This window comes from Sinohyriopsis cumingii, chromosome 11, assembly GCF_028554795.1.
Source record: "Sinohyriopsis cumingii isolate HCF-2022 chromosome 11, ASM2855479v2, whole genome shotgun sequence".
Lineage (NCBI taxonomy): Eukaryota > Metazoa > Mollusca > Bivalvia > Unionida > Unionidae > Sinohyriopsis > Sinohyriopsis cumingii.
Genome location: NC_142971.1, coordinates 7,322,501 through 7,340,463, shown reverse-complemented (window position 1 = coordinate 7,340,463; position 17,963 = coordinate 7,322,501). Strand labels below are relative to the sequence as shown.

The 17,963-nt window shown below is 38.4% G+C and overlaps 1 protein-coding gene across 5 annotated transcripts in view; it reads left to right on the top strand.

Moving 5' to 3' along the window:
- The window catches only part of LOC149787571 (protein deacetylase HDAC6-like), a 548,042-nt gene that overhangs the window by 116,881 nt on the left and 413,198 nt on the right, over positions 1-17,963 (top strand). For all 5 annotated transcript variants that reach the window (XM_089973728.1, XM_089973727.1, XM_089973729.1 and 2 more), the window contains exon 25: positions 12,396-12,464. In XM_089973728.1, coding sequence (XP_089829854.1) covers positions 12,396-12,464 — 69 coding nt within the window. The remainder of the gene's footprint in view (positions 1-12,395; positions 12,465-17,963) is intronic.

Here is a 17,963-nt window from a genome sequence, read left to right as displayed (position 1 = left end):
ATACGCAGTACCAACACGTTGCTGGCCTAATCATCGACAGAGTAATAAAATCCGGCGACGTAATGACCGGCGAACTCAGCATGAGCGGCAACAAAATAACCGCGTTAGCGAATCCCGAATCCGACCAGGATGCGTCAAACAAACAATACGTGGACATCGTCAACGGTAAACTAAATACGCTGCGGTCAGAGTATGATGTTCACGTGAACGGGTTTAAAAGACTCCAAAGAAACTTCGCAAAAACTGATGAGACCGTGGATAAGTTCTTTGGAACTCCTCCAGTCGTCGACACGAAACTTTCTGAAATCATACCAAATCTTACTAATAACGCCAACGATATCAATAAGATTAATACCCGGTTAGGTGTAGTCAGAACGGAAAAAAGTTTTTCAGATCAAGTTCAGATAATAGAAAATAACATTAACACGATCAAACAAACACAGCAGAATATCGTATCGGGTATTCCTGAGATCGTTAACAAAACCAGTCTGATTAAAGTCCCCGTTACAGTTACTCCCGGGCATATCACCAACATCGTATTCACGGTATCATCGGGATTCACAACATGGTCACGACAAAATAACAACACTTTCAAATATACAGCAACAGCCACCGGTGTTTACAGGTTGTCTGTGTTTTCATCCGCTAAATTTGAAATCTTCACAACATATCCTTGGAGATATTCCACCGATAAGTATTCGGGGGTTTGCACTGTAATACTAAACAGCGGAACCGAGGAAACATTTATGCTTGAAGCCGAAGACGAGACATTAACCGCAACATCTTACTGGTGGTGTTTGGAATTCGTCGCTGCAACACCTCAATTGGTTACCGCGTAATTGAAAATCGGCAGCGATTTTTAAATAAATGTCAACGACGCCAGATGCTCAACAATATCGATACAATCAAGTCCGTGAGTGGCAATCTGAGTTAAAAACTGTCATCGAAGTAACCAGTCGAAAGGTAAAAAAATACCGCAGACGCATAACAGTGTTAGACATCGCGGTTTATTCAGTATCTGCCGTTGTTGCATCCGCGGGAGTAATACTATCAGCGGTCACTCCGGTAATTGCAGCAGTCGCGGCCACGATCTCTGTTTGTGCGACCACAACCACGGCAGGAGTTTTCGGCATCATAGCAAAAAAAATATCCTCGTGTGCTAACACAAAATTACACGATTACACGACAAAATTAAATACAGCCACGACCGCATATCAGAAATTATCATCGCTGATATCATCATCGTTAGACGCGCAATCCAGCGATGCTGCGTTGATATCAGATTCTGAATTCAAACTAATGTCAGATGCGTACAATGACTATTTGAAAACTAAACAAATAAATAATGTCACTGATGGCAACGCCACAGGAACTGCTTCAACAAATAGTCACAAACACAACACCGGTAAGGACCACAATGATCTCAGTGTCCTCGACGACACCACAATTCAGCATTAATTTTCGAACTCCAATTCGGGTGAACGAAATCGCGTTGTCGAAGCTCAGTGCGTATCACAGCTGGCCTAATGTCAGAGCGGCATCATTTGGTGGTCAGCAGCCAAATAATTCGTTTGTGTTTTCGTGGAAAACCAAAGCCGACTCTGACGAATTCGACTGGGATACAATTACGCTACCCACTGGGAGTTATCAGATCGAAGAAATCAACAATGAGATACAACACCAAATAAAACGAATCACCGGCAAGGAAGCCAAAATATCTGTGACCGCGCACGAACCAACGCTGTCTGCGGTCATTGAAATCTCAACACCGGGATACGCCGTGGATATTTACAACAGCTCAATTCGGACCGTATTAGGATGGCCACAAGAACGACCGGGGGTCGAACCGGGCCCACCACCCCCCCAAAAATCAGATTTCGAGACCGTTAAGCAAGACCCACACGACCTCGTCGGGGATTATTTATTATTTGTAGATAAATTAATATCCGGAGAAGCCTGGTTTTCAACATCACCTAGAATTCCCGTAGATATAATAGAGGCAGCTTTCACGGGCGGGGAATACCGTCAATACCGGCCAGAAGATATAGAAGCTCAGTTTTTTAATCCGATCAAACAAGCACATAAACAACAGCTAGAACTGTTGCGAGTATATTTTCAGGATTATATTTCTGATTTAACAGGTGGAACTGCAAGCAGTTCGGGAACTGGAAACGCTAGCGTTTCTACAAGCAGTTCACGCGATAAAATTATCACAGCCATAGAAAAACTAAACAAACTCGCATCCGCGATGGAAATTATAAATCAAAAAATAATTCAGTATCTACTGAATCTCAAGGGCGATTACGGAAACGAAAAAAGATCCAAGTTCGCATCCCAATTTGGTATTCCCGTGGAGAAGATTTCAGAATTTACACTTCCTGGATATAACGCGCGCACGCTGAGAAAATCAGTCCAGGATCTTATCGCGGAATCTTTCGAAGATATTTCTGCCACGTACATGCGAACAAAACCACAACCTGTTATTTTAAGACACGACAACAGTACAGCATCCGATGGCAGACACATCTCACCCGGGATCGTAAATATCACAGATGTTATTGCGGTCAATCTTGTATGTGACGTCATCGACGGTAGCTACAGCGCATCAGATAATACTACGGCGACGCAGGGGTTTATCCTGTATACGTTCACACCAAAAGATCCGCCCGGGTTTCTGATTGTGCAAGAACCAATCAATGTGGTCTATCTGCGGTGTAATAATCCGTGGTTGTCAACGATAAATTTCAAACTCGTCGACCAACGGGGAAATTTGTTGGACCTGCGTGGCGAGACTGTCTCCGTGAACTTACTGGTGAAATCCTAAAATGCTCTACTGGGCGTGGAAACTCGAAGAGTTTCTCTGGAAATGCAAAGCATTTCTCTGGAAATGCAAAGCATTTCTCAGGAAGTCCAAGGGACTTCTCATGCTAGCATCGCCAAGTGGTTATCAAAACCGGCATCGTTGGAAACTCGAAGAGTTTCTCGTGCGAGTGCTTAGCACGCAGGCGCGCATTTAAAAAAAACGGTTGTGTATAATGTGTGAGTACATTCACGCACGAGTTCATATTCATGATAAGCAAATTCTTCACGAGGCAATAAAAACCGCATTTGGAAACGCTAGCGTTTCTGGAAACTCAAAGAGTTTCTCTGGAAATGCAAAGCATTTCTCAGGAAGTCCAAGGGACTTCTCGGGACAGTATTTCCCCGTTCGAATAATCGTTGACGTGTACGGCGACGAAGACTTCTTGTTGACGTCGTCACAATTAACACAGCTACAGCAAAATCATATGATCACCGCTTGGTGTCAACGAGAACAGATTATGAACTATTCTCATTGTTGTATTGATGTTGAAACGCTCAAGCAAATCCTGAACACTCATCGATGAGAAACTCTTCGAGTTGAGAAATTCCAAGGCAAAAAAAATAATACACTTTTTTTTTTACCCGTACTCGACATTTCCACGCTGGCGTGCACGCGGTGGTATTTATACTTCTTCTGGGTCCGCGTCTGAATTCTTTATATACCCTTTTAACAGTCTCACCCTGGTGTTAATTAATTTTCGAGTCTCATACTCGGATGACAATTCAAGCCTGATCTTCTCAACTGCATGGCACAGTGGAATAAATTCAGATACCTGATTGGACGTTATCATGGCAAGCGATCTGTAAATGCGATCTTGCAAACCCTTAATGAACCTATATCTGGCAGGGAGATTGTTCTTCCCGGACCGTGATAGCTCATTCAAGGATTCAAAATCTGACATAATTGTTTCAGTGTCTAGTAAAATATTAAAACCCCGCTGTTGCAATTTTTCGAGTTCAACAATTATGACATTTATGTTTTCGTGATTCATATTATTATATATTTTTATATTTTTAAATGCACGAGAAACTCTTCGTTTTTTTTTCTTATACTGAGTTATCGTTGTTGTCAATGATATAACAGAATGAAATCTTCTGTTTGAGCTTCTTTGAAAATGCTGTTTTGTAGATCCCGGTTGCGACATGCTGTACAACAGGTGAACAAATACCGAAATACCTACTGGCGGCGTTTATTGACTGGAATACAATTTCTTCACCTGCGTTTATAGATTTAATAGCTCTTCTTGCAACTGTTTTACAACGCCCTGTGTTACCCAGTAGGCAGTTCTTGCTCTGAGTGACCACGCGAAGATTGTTTATAGAGTTATCAAGTATGTTACCGTTAATGTGATCAATGACAAAACCCTTAGGGATCACTCCGTTAAAAACCTCATAGACGAAACGATGACATAAATACCTCTTTGAACACGTGGCAGTAAATCTTAAATAACCAGCATTATCAACTGTACCAACTGGTCGTCTTCGCGTGCAGTGTCGCACCGTGCCATCTCGGTTTGCCTCATAATTTGGAATAGTTGGATGTGGAACAAATTCTTGTTCGGGGGTGAATTCTTGATTCATTATACTATAAGCAAATCATTTGTCTAATTCATAATTTGCCTGAAAACTTATTTATGTAATCACGCTCCGTGAGAGCGTTCGAGGCTGGATTTTTTTTATCATAATACCGTTTTAGTTCTCGATAGCGTTTCCCCCCACACGCTGAACATAATTGCGTTTTTCCTCGTACTCCAATGCCGCATCTGATACACGGTATCGGTCCTAGACTCCCACCGCGGACCTGTTGAGCATGTTGTCCACAGTATTCGCCTCTGCAACGTCTGTTACACGGCTCTGATGAATTTAGTTTGATCCACTTGCATGAGAAATGCTTTGCATTTCCAGAGAAACTCTTTGAGTTTCCGTTCATTATATATAATATTTTTGTCTATTTAAATACTTGTCTTAATTATAATATGGAGGAATTTGAAAGACTATCCAGAATAAAACCCGTATCAGGTTCTCGATTCGATCTTGACCGGTTAACCGCTGATCCACGACGAAGAGAGTTAAAGGAACTGCTTGGTGTTATCAAGAATGCCAAGGAAGAGTTTCGTCGTGATGGTGCCGCACATGTGTGGTCGACATATAAAATTATCCCCGACGCGAGCGTTATCATTGATGCTACCATGAACGATACAATCGCGCGTAACATAATTGGGTATCTCGACGATAGAAGATATTTCATACAGATAAAATTTATTATCAAAGTGGTCAACGAAAACGACGATGACACGTGGATTATCCGTGATAAAAATGATCCTATCCTTGACATTAAAAGGAAAACTATTTTGTTGAGCAATAATTCTAGACCAGGAATGTTGACGGGGGTTGATATACCGTATTACGCCAGATCGTATCCAGTAACTGCAGTCGTTTACGGAATATATCCGATAAAGAAACCAAGTGTAGATAAACTCACGCCAATGAAAACATCAGTGGTGTTAAATTGTGTAGCTGAGCGAGTAATGGAACATTTTAAAAACGCAGCACGTGGAAATGGTCTAACTGAGATCAGAAAAAATAAAATAACAACATGGGCTAATCGAGTCAAAGATGTAGGGGCCACAATTAAGGATGTTGCCGCGCTAGAAAAATTATTAAGATTTCCTATAACGGTATTATCACTAACAGGCGAGGAATTGTATAAATCGAAATACAACCGTAGTGGAGCTTCAATAACAATTATTGATCATAACAGCCACGCCTGGACGGAATCAGTTAAAATATTTCCACGCGATCGTGTTATAAGGTATTATTCCGCGGGTATGTTTGATTGTATTTATCAAATGAGTAAAACCGATCCGGTATCGGTATGGTTGTTTAGAAGTTCTGAAGTTGGTGATTATGACCAGTTCGTGACCCCGAACGGAGAAATATATAGAACTGCGGAGTTACAAAATGAAATGAAAGCGCTCACAGAAAAATATTCAACTGAGCAAGTTGATCAATTACTAACTAATTGTTTTACTGTTCCAAGTGTTGCCGCACATATAGCACGACAAAAAAATAATTGGAAACCAACCATGAAGAGTTTTCTCGAGAATGTTCAGCAGAGTTGCATCGAATACGGACACGGCGGTTTATGGAATAGTGTATTTGTTAGTGATAATATGGTATCGGTGGATATGATTGCGTGCTATCCAGGAAGTTTTCTTGGCTATGGCGAATGCGCTGAATACTTTAAACGATTTGGACATCCCACAAATTTAATGACAAGAGTAGCTATTAACGGACCTTTACCTGATTTTGACCTGACTGGATTTGCTCGCGTGGAATCGTTCGAATTTGCAACACGGTTACATACTATTAATTATGCTTGGTTTGGCAGACATTTCCACGAAAGGAAGTGGGTGCCGTTTCCGTTGTTGCGGTTTATGGTTGACAAAACAATACTAACATCTGTTGTTGTCAGTGAGGGGATTATTTGTTACTCAAAACAAACCTCAGTTTGGTTACCAACTCCAACTGATACTGCGTGTTATTCTGACTTAAAATTAAATTATCCTACAGCGTCTGAAGAAGAATTACGCACACTGGCGTATAAACATGATGAGCGCAACTGTAAAGATCTCGGCCGAAGATTGATAGGTAAATTTACTCAAGGTGGAGCATATGATCATAAACGACATCACAGTCGATTAATTATGGATGAAGAAGAATTAAATTTCATTATCGCTGATACTACTGCGAAAGATACATTTTGTAGCCGCGAGGATATAATAATATCATTGCCGGGGATGCCTGGAAAACGATTAGGAACAGTTGTTAGTTATATCGACGGTGATTCAGCTCAGTACACTCATTTGAGATCCTCTATGCTGGCTTATGTTTCTATAAATTTATTGTCGATGGTGAATAGAGTTCCCTTCGCGGTAAGGGTTGCAACAGATTCGTTTTATATTAACGAAGACGATTTAACAGCGTTAGATTTACCAACATCGGATGATCAATGGGGAACATGGCGAGTAAAAAAGGAAGAGTTGCACGCGTACTGTGAATCAGCTGATGTTGAAATTAAAGATGAATATCGTAAATCAACAACCTTGTCGTGGACAACTTTGTCGTTGCCTTCTGTGTACGATCCAATTGCTAGACACAGAACAGTTTATTTGAACGGACCTGGAGGCTGTGGTAAGACAACTCGTGCAATCGAACTATTTCGCGGTTCTGATTTGGTCGTGCTAACACCAACACACAGACTTGCCAGAGAAATGATACAACGCGGAGTAAAGGCCTGCACTTATCACGGCTTTTTCAAATACAGCGGCGGTACATGGACTCCTACGCGAATGGGAACGAAGTATATCCCGGAGAAAATCATCTGGGATGAAATAGACACTGTGCCGCTGGATACATTACAACGGTTCCTGACGTGGTTGTTAACGAAAAATACCGCAGTTGTGATGTGCGGCGATCATGGTCAACCACCACCATTTGTCGGCGAATCTCCCCACGAATGGTTACGAGGGTTTGTTGATTATTACGAGGAAATGCGTGATGACATCAGAGCGCTTGATGACACATTAAAGGAGTTTAAAAAACTAATTAGGCTACAAACCAATAAAGTCCAATGTGAAATAATGCGTGAAATAATTCCAGAGACTTCATTTGATAACTTTTTAACGGCGTGGAAACCAGATGATTTAATTGTTGCAAGTAGAAAATCAGTCAGAGATACACTTCAGCGGCGACTATTTCAGTTACAGCGGCAGAAATTTCCAACGTTGGAAGTGCCGTTATGTTATAGACCAGATGATACACGATTGCAGAATATTGATGTTGATATTCCCGGAAAACCAGAGAAACAAAATTTAGTATTGAATGATATAGTAACAGTTAACGTCGATGCGGTCGAAGATGCATTAGCAATAAATAAATCACCGTGGACACTAGGATATGCTATGACGATTCATTCAGCACAAGGATTAACTATTTCTGATACAACTGTTTGGATCGTTGATGACCGCATTGAATGGTCAAATTTAGTTTATTTAGCCGTGTCCAGAGTAAGAAAGATGGCTCAGTTACGAAGAATTGTATTAGATACGTCAACGAAGTCAGCCGTTGTTGAGTTAACGCAAAAAGATCAAATAAGAAAAAAATTAGACAGTTACCGACAAAGCGACAAGAAAAATAATAGAGAGTTTAACCTGGATATCAACGCTGTGTTGTCGTTACGTGAGCGTCAGAATAATCACTGCGCGAGTTGTAATTGTTTATTGCTGTGGCAGTATTCGAAAAACGACCCAAGACAATTTACCGTGGATAGAATAGACAGCAATCTCGGTCATACGCGTAAAAATGTAATGCTGACCTGTCTTGAGTGTAATCGACGCAGAGGTGTTGCTGCAGTTATTTAAGTGATCGAGGTGGTAATTGTGTATCCGTGGGAATCACCTGAAGTTGCTCGCGTGTGAATCCACGCTGAGGAGCAGTCGAATCTAATCTGTAGATTGCGTTTCTCCCAGTTGATCTGGTTATGCTGGATATCTTATGTGTAGTAACACTCCATGTGGGATCGGTTGCTCTTTTTTTTCCTCCTTCGAGTTCGCCGGGTTCGTATAAATACCTAACGGTGACATTACCCAGCAACGGGGACGCTAGCGTCGTTGGCTGCGTTGAAACACGTTCACTGACGCGGGGTATATATTTTTTTGTGATTGCATTTACAGGTCTCATGTTTGTTGTTCTGGTAATTTCATTATTCAGCGCGGCTATCACGTTTGGCAGTCTTGCAACCCATTCACGAGATCTCGTATCGTAAATGAATTCCCTCGCGTACTGGTATCCGAATAATCTCTCAGCGAGTGTTCTATTAAATCGCTCAACAATTACCTGATCCCGATGAATTTCAGTATGTCCTCGTCGTATGGTAACGTTATGCTGCTTTGTCAGTGATGACACCGCGCCCTGAAATTCCTTGCCAGGATCAACTTGTAATAATCGTGGCCAGTTTAGAGGCCCTCGTTGATAAATTCGTTTAAACGCAGAGGCGACTTCGGACGCTGTTTTAGTCGCTAACGGTTCTGCTTCTTTGTATCTACTAGCAACATCAACTACTGTTAGCGCGTATTTGTATGTTTTTCTACGGACAGTATCATGAGGCAGGAATAGTATGTCAGCCTGATGAACTTCATTGGGGGTACTAACATCAAAATGTGCAAAGTTGATTTGTCGAGGTGGTGGTAAGTAGATTTGCCATATTGCTTGTTTTGATAGCCAATTTTTGGCAACCTCGCGTGTTACTTTTGCTGCGCTGGCGAGTTTATTAATTGCTGAGTTACCTCTCCAGTATCCGATTGGGGAATAATAAATCGCTTCCATTGTTATTAATTATCCAGCGCCTAATGCTAATTTAGATTTCATCGCTGATCTTACTAACCAATTAGCGAGTGACTCCTTAAATGATTTATTTTTTATGGCGCTTAGTGCATGAATTAATTTCACATCCGCGATATGCCTGTCTTGTAGATCTTTACTTCGATAAGCAACATCATGTATGTGACACGCTGCGTCGATAGCGTTTATTGGATACTCTCCCGGTTTTGGTTTAGATTGTTCATCAAGTCTGATATCTAGTCGTGTCCCTGGACCGCAGTAATTGTATCCTGGGAGATGCTTTTCTCCGGGATATTTAGCCCAAGGGGTACCTGGAAGTCGTCCGAGGGTTGCTGCGATGTCACCTCCGCTGACTTTGTCAGGCTTTTTTTTTGAAATCTAAATTTTTTTGTGCCACATCGCGCACACTTACCAGAAAGTGCTTGTCTGTTATTTTTTGTTGTAATGGTTGTTATGTCGTTTGTAGGGGTTCGTGCCTTACACTTTACACAATATAGATCCATAATTATTATTCCTTATATACAAATGGAGATCACTGATTTTTCTGCGACGCGAAGGAAAGAACCAGTCAAGCATAATTCCGTGCTACCAAATTCTATCAGAATGATCATCATAGGACCGTCAGGATCAGGTAAAACGCAACTGCTACTGAACATGATAATGAAGTGGATGAAATGGGACAAACTATACTTGATAGCTCCGTCTGTGGATGATCAACGTTGTTATGATGTTATAAAAGATTTTAATGAGAATGCAAAAGCGCTGAGTGAAGACGGCGAGGATGTTGTTGAATTTATAACTGATATTGAAGAAGCTCCGTCCGTGGAAGACCTCGACGGGGAAATAAATAACCTAGTAGTGTATGATGATGTGATGCTGGACAAGCAAAAAAATCCTGCAAGAATATTTTCACGAGGTCGTCATAAAAACACCGATGTCATTTATGTTACTCAACGTTATACACAAATACCAAAAGTAATCAGGGATAACTGTAATCTTCTTGCTGTGTTTAATGGAGTTGATGTTCATACGCTGAGAAATATTCATCAAACCTGGTGTGGTGGCGATATGGATTTAAATAAGTTTAAGAATTTCTTTAGTCACGCTCAAAGAAACCAGCACGGATTTGTGACAATAAATTTACACGACCCGCGTACACGATACTGCGTCGGCCTTGATACACTATTTGCGATATAAAAATGTTTTCTTGGAAACTCATTTCGTAGAGCAGCAGGGGGGCGCAAACTACACCTGATTTTTCGATGATACCTCACCGTGGAAATTATGTCGGATACGAGTCGGATTTATTGAAGTAACTCGCGTTATATCAGCGGAAATACAAAGCATTTTCAAGGACATTTTTTTTTGTCTCGTTTTCTGAATAAAAGTGTTATTTCGTCGAAATAAGCCCTCTATCGGGAATAGTTTCCGTGGAAGGGGTATTTCGGAAAAGTATTTTGTAGGATTCGCCCTCCCTGCTGCTCAAACACTTACAAAATCAGTGATCAAAACACAATCAGCACTTAATTAGGCTTTCCGAAATGGTAGCAGATATACTGTAGCTGTAATTGTAGATTGATGTTTTTCACATTCAAATACAAGAGGGCATATAACATATATGATGATACACTGATAACATATATAATTGACTTTTATTTTTTAAAGTCTGCACCCCATAGGCATTACTGATATTTTCATGGAATATCATCGAATGTTGTTATTTACAGTGTACTTAGAAATTCTTGTATAGAAAACTCAACAAAATATATGACTTATGAAACATTGTAAATTTTATGACATGTTGTTTACTGTCTGTCTTGCACCAGCCATTGTAAAAATAACTTACAGTCATTCTCTACACTAAAAAACTAATATCTGTGTGGATGATGCATATATCAGCTAATGAAATTTTAAAAAATTATCAAGTTAAAACCATATGAAATATTTAATTTATGAATGAATTGTGTATATATGGCTATATGGGGTTCATGAGGGGAAGAATAAATAAATAGTTATTTAATGGTAAACTTTCTATATTAATGACTATGCATGCATTGTAAATTCTGATTGTATTTTACATGTGGATGGGTATAGGAATTAGATGCATGGACTGCATGTTTTTAACATGAAGTCCTAGTTGCCATGGCATCTCAAGGTAGTTACTGCTGCATAGGCTATCCTTTTAATACTGGCTTTCACGCCAAGGTTACTCAGGTCTTATAACTTGTATGCATTATAATCTGGGTTCTGTCCATGGTCAGTAATAAGAATAATAATAATAGCTTTTGAAACAAATTTTAGGAGCAGAAAGTTAATCTCTAGTGTTTGCTCCACTGGTCATAGACCAGAAGAAATTATGGGAAGTTCTTTTGTCTGTCATCCCTTGTCCAACATCTGATGTCTATTATTACCATTACTCATCCTAAACTACTTGGAGGATTGCCACGCATATTCATCCCAAGGTCCTTAATGAAAATGTTACGCTCAGACATCTGCAAGGGCCATCACAACAAGTCATGATCTTGAAAAAAAAAATTATTGCTACTCCTTCAAAATGGATGGTGATACCAATACAAATTTAAGTTTTAAAACTTCTAGTTGAAAGCAACCAAAATTTTGTTTTTAAGATCATGAGTCTGAATTAGTTTATACATGAAAATTAATGTCTAACAGTGACTGCTTCATTGAGTGAAGCTGTATAATTGTTCATTACATTCTGTGGTTGCATCATAAATCAAGATAACATGAATGCTGCCAATGATTTTTTACTGCTCATGTGATAAAACTAGTGCCTCATCCAGACTCATTAACATTGTCATTTATACATGTACCTTGTCATTTATACATGATATGACTGAAAAATTGTTAAAGCTGCACTAAAAATCCAAATCAAACACAAGCACACACACACACATTTATACAAGTACCTTGTCATTTCTACATCTACCTTGTTTATACCTGTACCTCAGACAGTACTCTGATATGTTTTGAACAGGTTTAGTCAGCATCATTTTGTCATGTGTGTGGGACTGTTGTGAAAGAACGGCTTCAATTTCTGAAATTAGTTGTATTATGTTTCCTTGATCATGGAGCATTAAAAAACTTAAAATGTTTGTTTAATTTGTTTACAGAGTGCTGATTGTAGACTGGGATATTCACCATGGAAATGGGACACAGCATATGTTTTATGAAGATCCCAGGTTAGACTGATTATATGTTATGTATTGAGAACATTGGACGGTTTTCCTGGTAGGGTACACTACTTGCATGCTTTTGTATTTTGTACAGTTACATGTTAGACATGTATTGTTTTATATGCCAGTCATAACATCAAGTATATTATGTTTAATCATGTCTATTAGTCTAAGTACGTTCATCTGTCTGTATAAGTACATTCATCTGTCTGTATAAGTACATTCATCTGTCTAAGTACATTCATCTGTCTGTATAAGTACATTCATCTGTCTGTCTCTAAGTAGATTCATCTGTCTGTATAAGTACATTCATCTGTCTGTCTCTAAGTACATTCATCTGTCTGTCTCTAAGTAGATTCATTTGTCTGTCTCTAAGTAGATTCATCTAAGTACATTCATCTGTCTGTCTAAGTACATTCATCTGTCTGTATAAGTACATTCATCTGTCTGTCTCTAAGTAGATTCATCTGTCTGTATAAGTACATTCATCTGTCTGTATAAGTACATTCATCTAAGTACATTCATCTAAGTACATTCATCTGTCTGTATAAGTACATTCATCTGTCTGTATAAGTACATTCATCTGTCTGTCTCTAAGTAGATTCATCTGTCTGTCTCTAAGTAGATTCCTCTGTCTGTATAAGTAGATTCCTCTGTCTGTATAAGTACATTCATCTGTCTGTATAAGTACATTCATCTGTCTGTATAAGTACATTCATCTGTCTGTATAAGTACATTCATCTATCTGTATAAGTACATTCATCTAAGTACATTCATCTAAGTACATTCATCTGTCTGTATAAGTACATTCATCTGTCTGTATAAGTACATTCATCTAAGTACATTCATCTAAGTACATTCATCTGTCTGTATAAGTAGATTCATCTGTCTGTATAAGTACATTCATCTGTCTGTCTCTAAGTACATTCATCTGTCTGTATAAGTACATTCATCTGTCTAAGTACATTCATCTGTCTGTCTAAGTACATTCATCTGTCTGTATAAGTACATTCATCTAAGTACATTCATCTGTCTGTATAAGTACATTCATATGTCTAAGTACATTCATCTGTCTGTCTAAGTACATTCATCTGTCTGTATAAGTACATTCATCTGTCTGTATAAGTACATTCATCTGTCTGTATAAGTACATTCATCTGTCTAAGTACATTCATCTGTCTGTATAAGTACATTCATCTGTCTGTATAAGTACATTCATCTGTCTGTATAAGTACATTCATCTGTCTGTATAAGTACATTCATCTGTCTAAGTACATTCATCTGTCTGTATAAGTACATTCATCTAAGTACATTCATCTGTCTGTATAAGTACATTCATCTGTCTATTACGAGTTCCATTTCTGCACAAAAACTCAGGTCTTCCACCATTTTTTGCTGATACCATACTCAAGTTATCTGCCATCAACAGTTTCTAAACTTTGAAGATAGCTTGCACTAAAGGTATGGAAGAATCCTTTCAATTTTGGGGTCAAAATATTAAAGACAAAGGCTGCTGACTGAAGGAAGAAAAATGATTTCTGCATAATAACTTGTCTTTTCTACCATCCACATTTACCTAACAGTGTGGATGGCTTGCACTTGAGGTATGGAAGAAACCAGTCATTTGCAGGGTCATTAGGTAAACATCTCAAGATCACTGTGACATAAAGAATGCAAATGGTTTCCATCATAAGATTTAATTTTACTTCACAGACCTGGACTACAGTTTGTGGATGGATGGCTTGGGATAAGAAAGAATCCTGCTGATTTTAGGAGCAAAATTCAAGGTCACTGTGACTGAAAATAGAATAATAGTTTCTGCAAAATAGCTACAGTTCCCCACTATCTACAGTTACCTAACATTGTCGATGGCTTAAACTAGGGGTAAGGAAAAAGCCTATCTTTTTGAAGTTGATTTTGGAGTTGAAAGGTCAGAGTCATTGTGGCTTGAAGAAAAATGGGCTTTGCAGAGTAATTTTTTTTCTAGAATAAGTTCCTTGATCAAACTTTGAGAATGGCTTGCACTTTGGGTAAAAAAGAAACCTGTTGATTCTGGGTTCAAAACCTATCTACATTATTGTTTATATATATTATACAAACTTATTGTCCTGCACACAATTCTGTGACAATACCACCCTCCGTAAAAAAGTTGAAACACTTTTAGTTAATCACAAGATATGAGAAGAAAATACAAGCCAAAACTACTATTTGCATGAGAGCAACGTCATGGTACAAAATATCATCCCTTACATTTTCTGACCCTCTGATTGCTTCAGTTTAAAAGTGATAAGTCTGTAAAATCAGCACATAACATTTGCTTTCTTTAAATACATGAGGGGCTGGTGGTATGTTTCAAAAACTATTCTCTTTTGGACTGATATATGTGAAATGTTCCTATTCCCCTCACCACTTCCAAACACGCTTTATTGATCAAGGAGTAGTTTTGCTCTCAAGGCAGCAACTCTCTACTTGCATGACCAGTGGTCTCAAGGCAGCAACTCTCCACTTGCATGACCAGTGATCTCAAGGCAGCAACTCTCTACTTGCATGACCAGTGGTCTCAAGGAAGCAGTTCTCTACTTGCATGACCAGTGATCTCAAGGCAGCAATTCGTTACTTGCATGACCAATGGTCTCAAGGCAGCAACTCTCTACTTGCATGACCAGTGGTCTCAAGGCAGCAACTCTCTACTTGCATGACCAGTGGTCTCAAGGCAGCAATTCTCTATTTGCTTGACCAGAGGTAATTTTGCATACTTATGATCAGACTTTACAAGCTCATCATGTTCCAAGCCATCTGAAATATACACTGGTCTTGTGTACAAGTCAGCAACATATTGATGTCATTTTACTTCTTCATCAATGACATTACCTGACCTTAGTTCACACTGAATCCATTTAGGACCACAAACTGTCAAACTATATTCCTATTTCAACCATTCATATTTATTTTCCAAGGAGTTTTGCTACTTTCTCTTTTGATCATATTTACATTTATGCTTTTGCTTGTTATTGTCCGATTTCTAATATTTAAGTGGTGTCGTTCCAGTTGTCACCTCACAATACTGTGAATGTTTATCAACAACCAATCTAAAAATGAAACCAATGTCTAGAATTTTCCTTGTTTAACTTGTAAATCCCATTATAACAAATGCAATTCCACTTATAATGAGACAGCAACATGGCTCCCAATTTTTAATTTAAGGTGACCTCTCTTTTTAACATCCTAAACACATGCTCTCAGAAAAGCTGATTATTTATATCCCTAGCAGATTATATGATCAAGAGTTAGCTAAAACTGATGACATTGAAATTTCAATGCACATTTTCTATGGGGAAGTTTTTCAAAAAATTTGTTAACACGATCCTGCTTATATCGCGTTGTTATTCTTTAGACCCTGAGCATTGCGCTTTAATGAGTTTATATCATTTGTCAATGGATATGTTCATTATGTGTATTTTATCAGCATATATAATTGATATATGGATCTATCACCATATATGATAAGTGTATGGAATTATTAATTAATATGGTCAGTGTATGGAGTATATATGATAACTCCATGCATTGTTCATCGGCAAGTATGATGGTGTATTGGAGTATCACACATAATGACACTGAGCTTTAGATTCAAAATATATATGATGATTAAAGAACAATGGTCCTTTGCTCCAAGCCTGGTGAAGGATCCCTCAGGAACCCACCATCCCACAAACCTGTTGGTTCTGAACCTTTTGCCCCTCACACTGTGTTAACCAGTATTGTTCTTGAAATGATGTCACCATTGACCACAGTATCAAAGCTATAAAACCCTAAAATGACTCCTGATAACAGCAAAAAATACAATAACTGAGCCATGTAATACATAGTACTGTAGAATGCAGATACAGACTGTGATAATACATTAAGAATTGACCTTGTTACACATTGAATTCTTTCATAAAATCTAATGTATAAATTATTATTATAATAACCACATTTGTTGCATTAATCTGTCTTCAAGAAGAATAATAAAAAAATTGGGGGGAATGTTTCACATCGTTTAATGCATACAGCATACAGTTTGATTCACTTGTTTTTTTTCTATCAGTTGTCAAACTTGGAACAGACTATACATCAAACATCCTGGTTTTAGATCTGACTTAGTCAATATTTAGAATACATTCCCAAACATTCCGTATGTAAACTAATTTCATCACATGTAATGAAAAGCAAAATAAAATATTACATTTCACATACCTCTACAGCAAAAGATTGCTTCTGTAAATTGGACAGCTTATGACAAGACTTGTCTGCATTGATGTTACAGAGAGAATTAGTAGTACTGTGGTTGTGGTACAAAAATGGGCCCACCTTGGCTGGCATTTTGTGCATGCTACAGCTACTGGACAGAAGTCAGTATTTTGAAATCTCCACACACCCTGGGTAACACTGTACACAGCAATAAAAGCCATCTATTTTTTTGTATGTTTAATATTTAATACAAAGGTATTCATCATCGCACAATTCCATGTTGGGGTCTTTATGATTATTTTGTGACCAACTTTGTCTAGTAGAAATTTTGTGCATTGACTGAGTCAGTTCATCATGCCAACAATTATCTTATTGTCATTATTAAAGGAGAAAAAAATTGGAATGCTTGAGATAAATACATCCTTTATGAAAAAATATTGAAAGACTTCTGCATTAAATTTATAAATGTATATGTGACCCAGTGAAAATAGTTTGACGCGTCTGGCAGCTTAATGAAAATAACTGTGATTTTTAATGTAGTATATTAGATTGATTATATATATATATATATATATATATATATATATATATATATATATATATATATATATATATATATATATATATAATGATAATTTATTAAATTTTAGTTTATGCACAACTTGATGATCTCAAGTTATTTTAGGTACATGTCGCTGGTTTTATAATGGGGTTTCTCAGATAATGACATTAAGGGAGGAATTGGTAGTATGGTGTGGTAAGATAATGACATTAAGGGAGGAATTGGTGTGGTGTGGTAAGATAATGACATTAAAGGAGGATTTGGTGGTGTGGTGTGGTAAGATAATGACATTAAGGGAGGAATTGGTGGTGTGGTAAGATGATGACATTAAGGGAGGAATTGGTGGTGTGGTGTGGTAAGATAATGACATTAAGGGAGGAATTGGTGGTGTGGTAAGATGATGACATTAAGGGAGGAATTGGTGGTGTGGTGTGGTAAGATAATGACATTAAGTGAGGAATTGGTGGTGTGGTGTGGTAAGATAATGACATTAAGGGAGGAATTGGTGGTGTGGTAAGATGATGACATTAAGGGAGGAATTGGTGTGGTAAGATGATGACATTAAGGGAGGAGTTGGTGGTGTGGTGTGGTAAGATAATGACATTAAGGGAGGAATTGGTGGTGTGGTAAGATGATGACATTAAGGGAGGAATTGGTGGTGTGGTAAGATGATGACATTAAGGGAGGAATTGGTGGTGTGGTAAGATGAT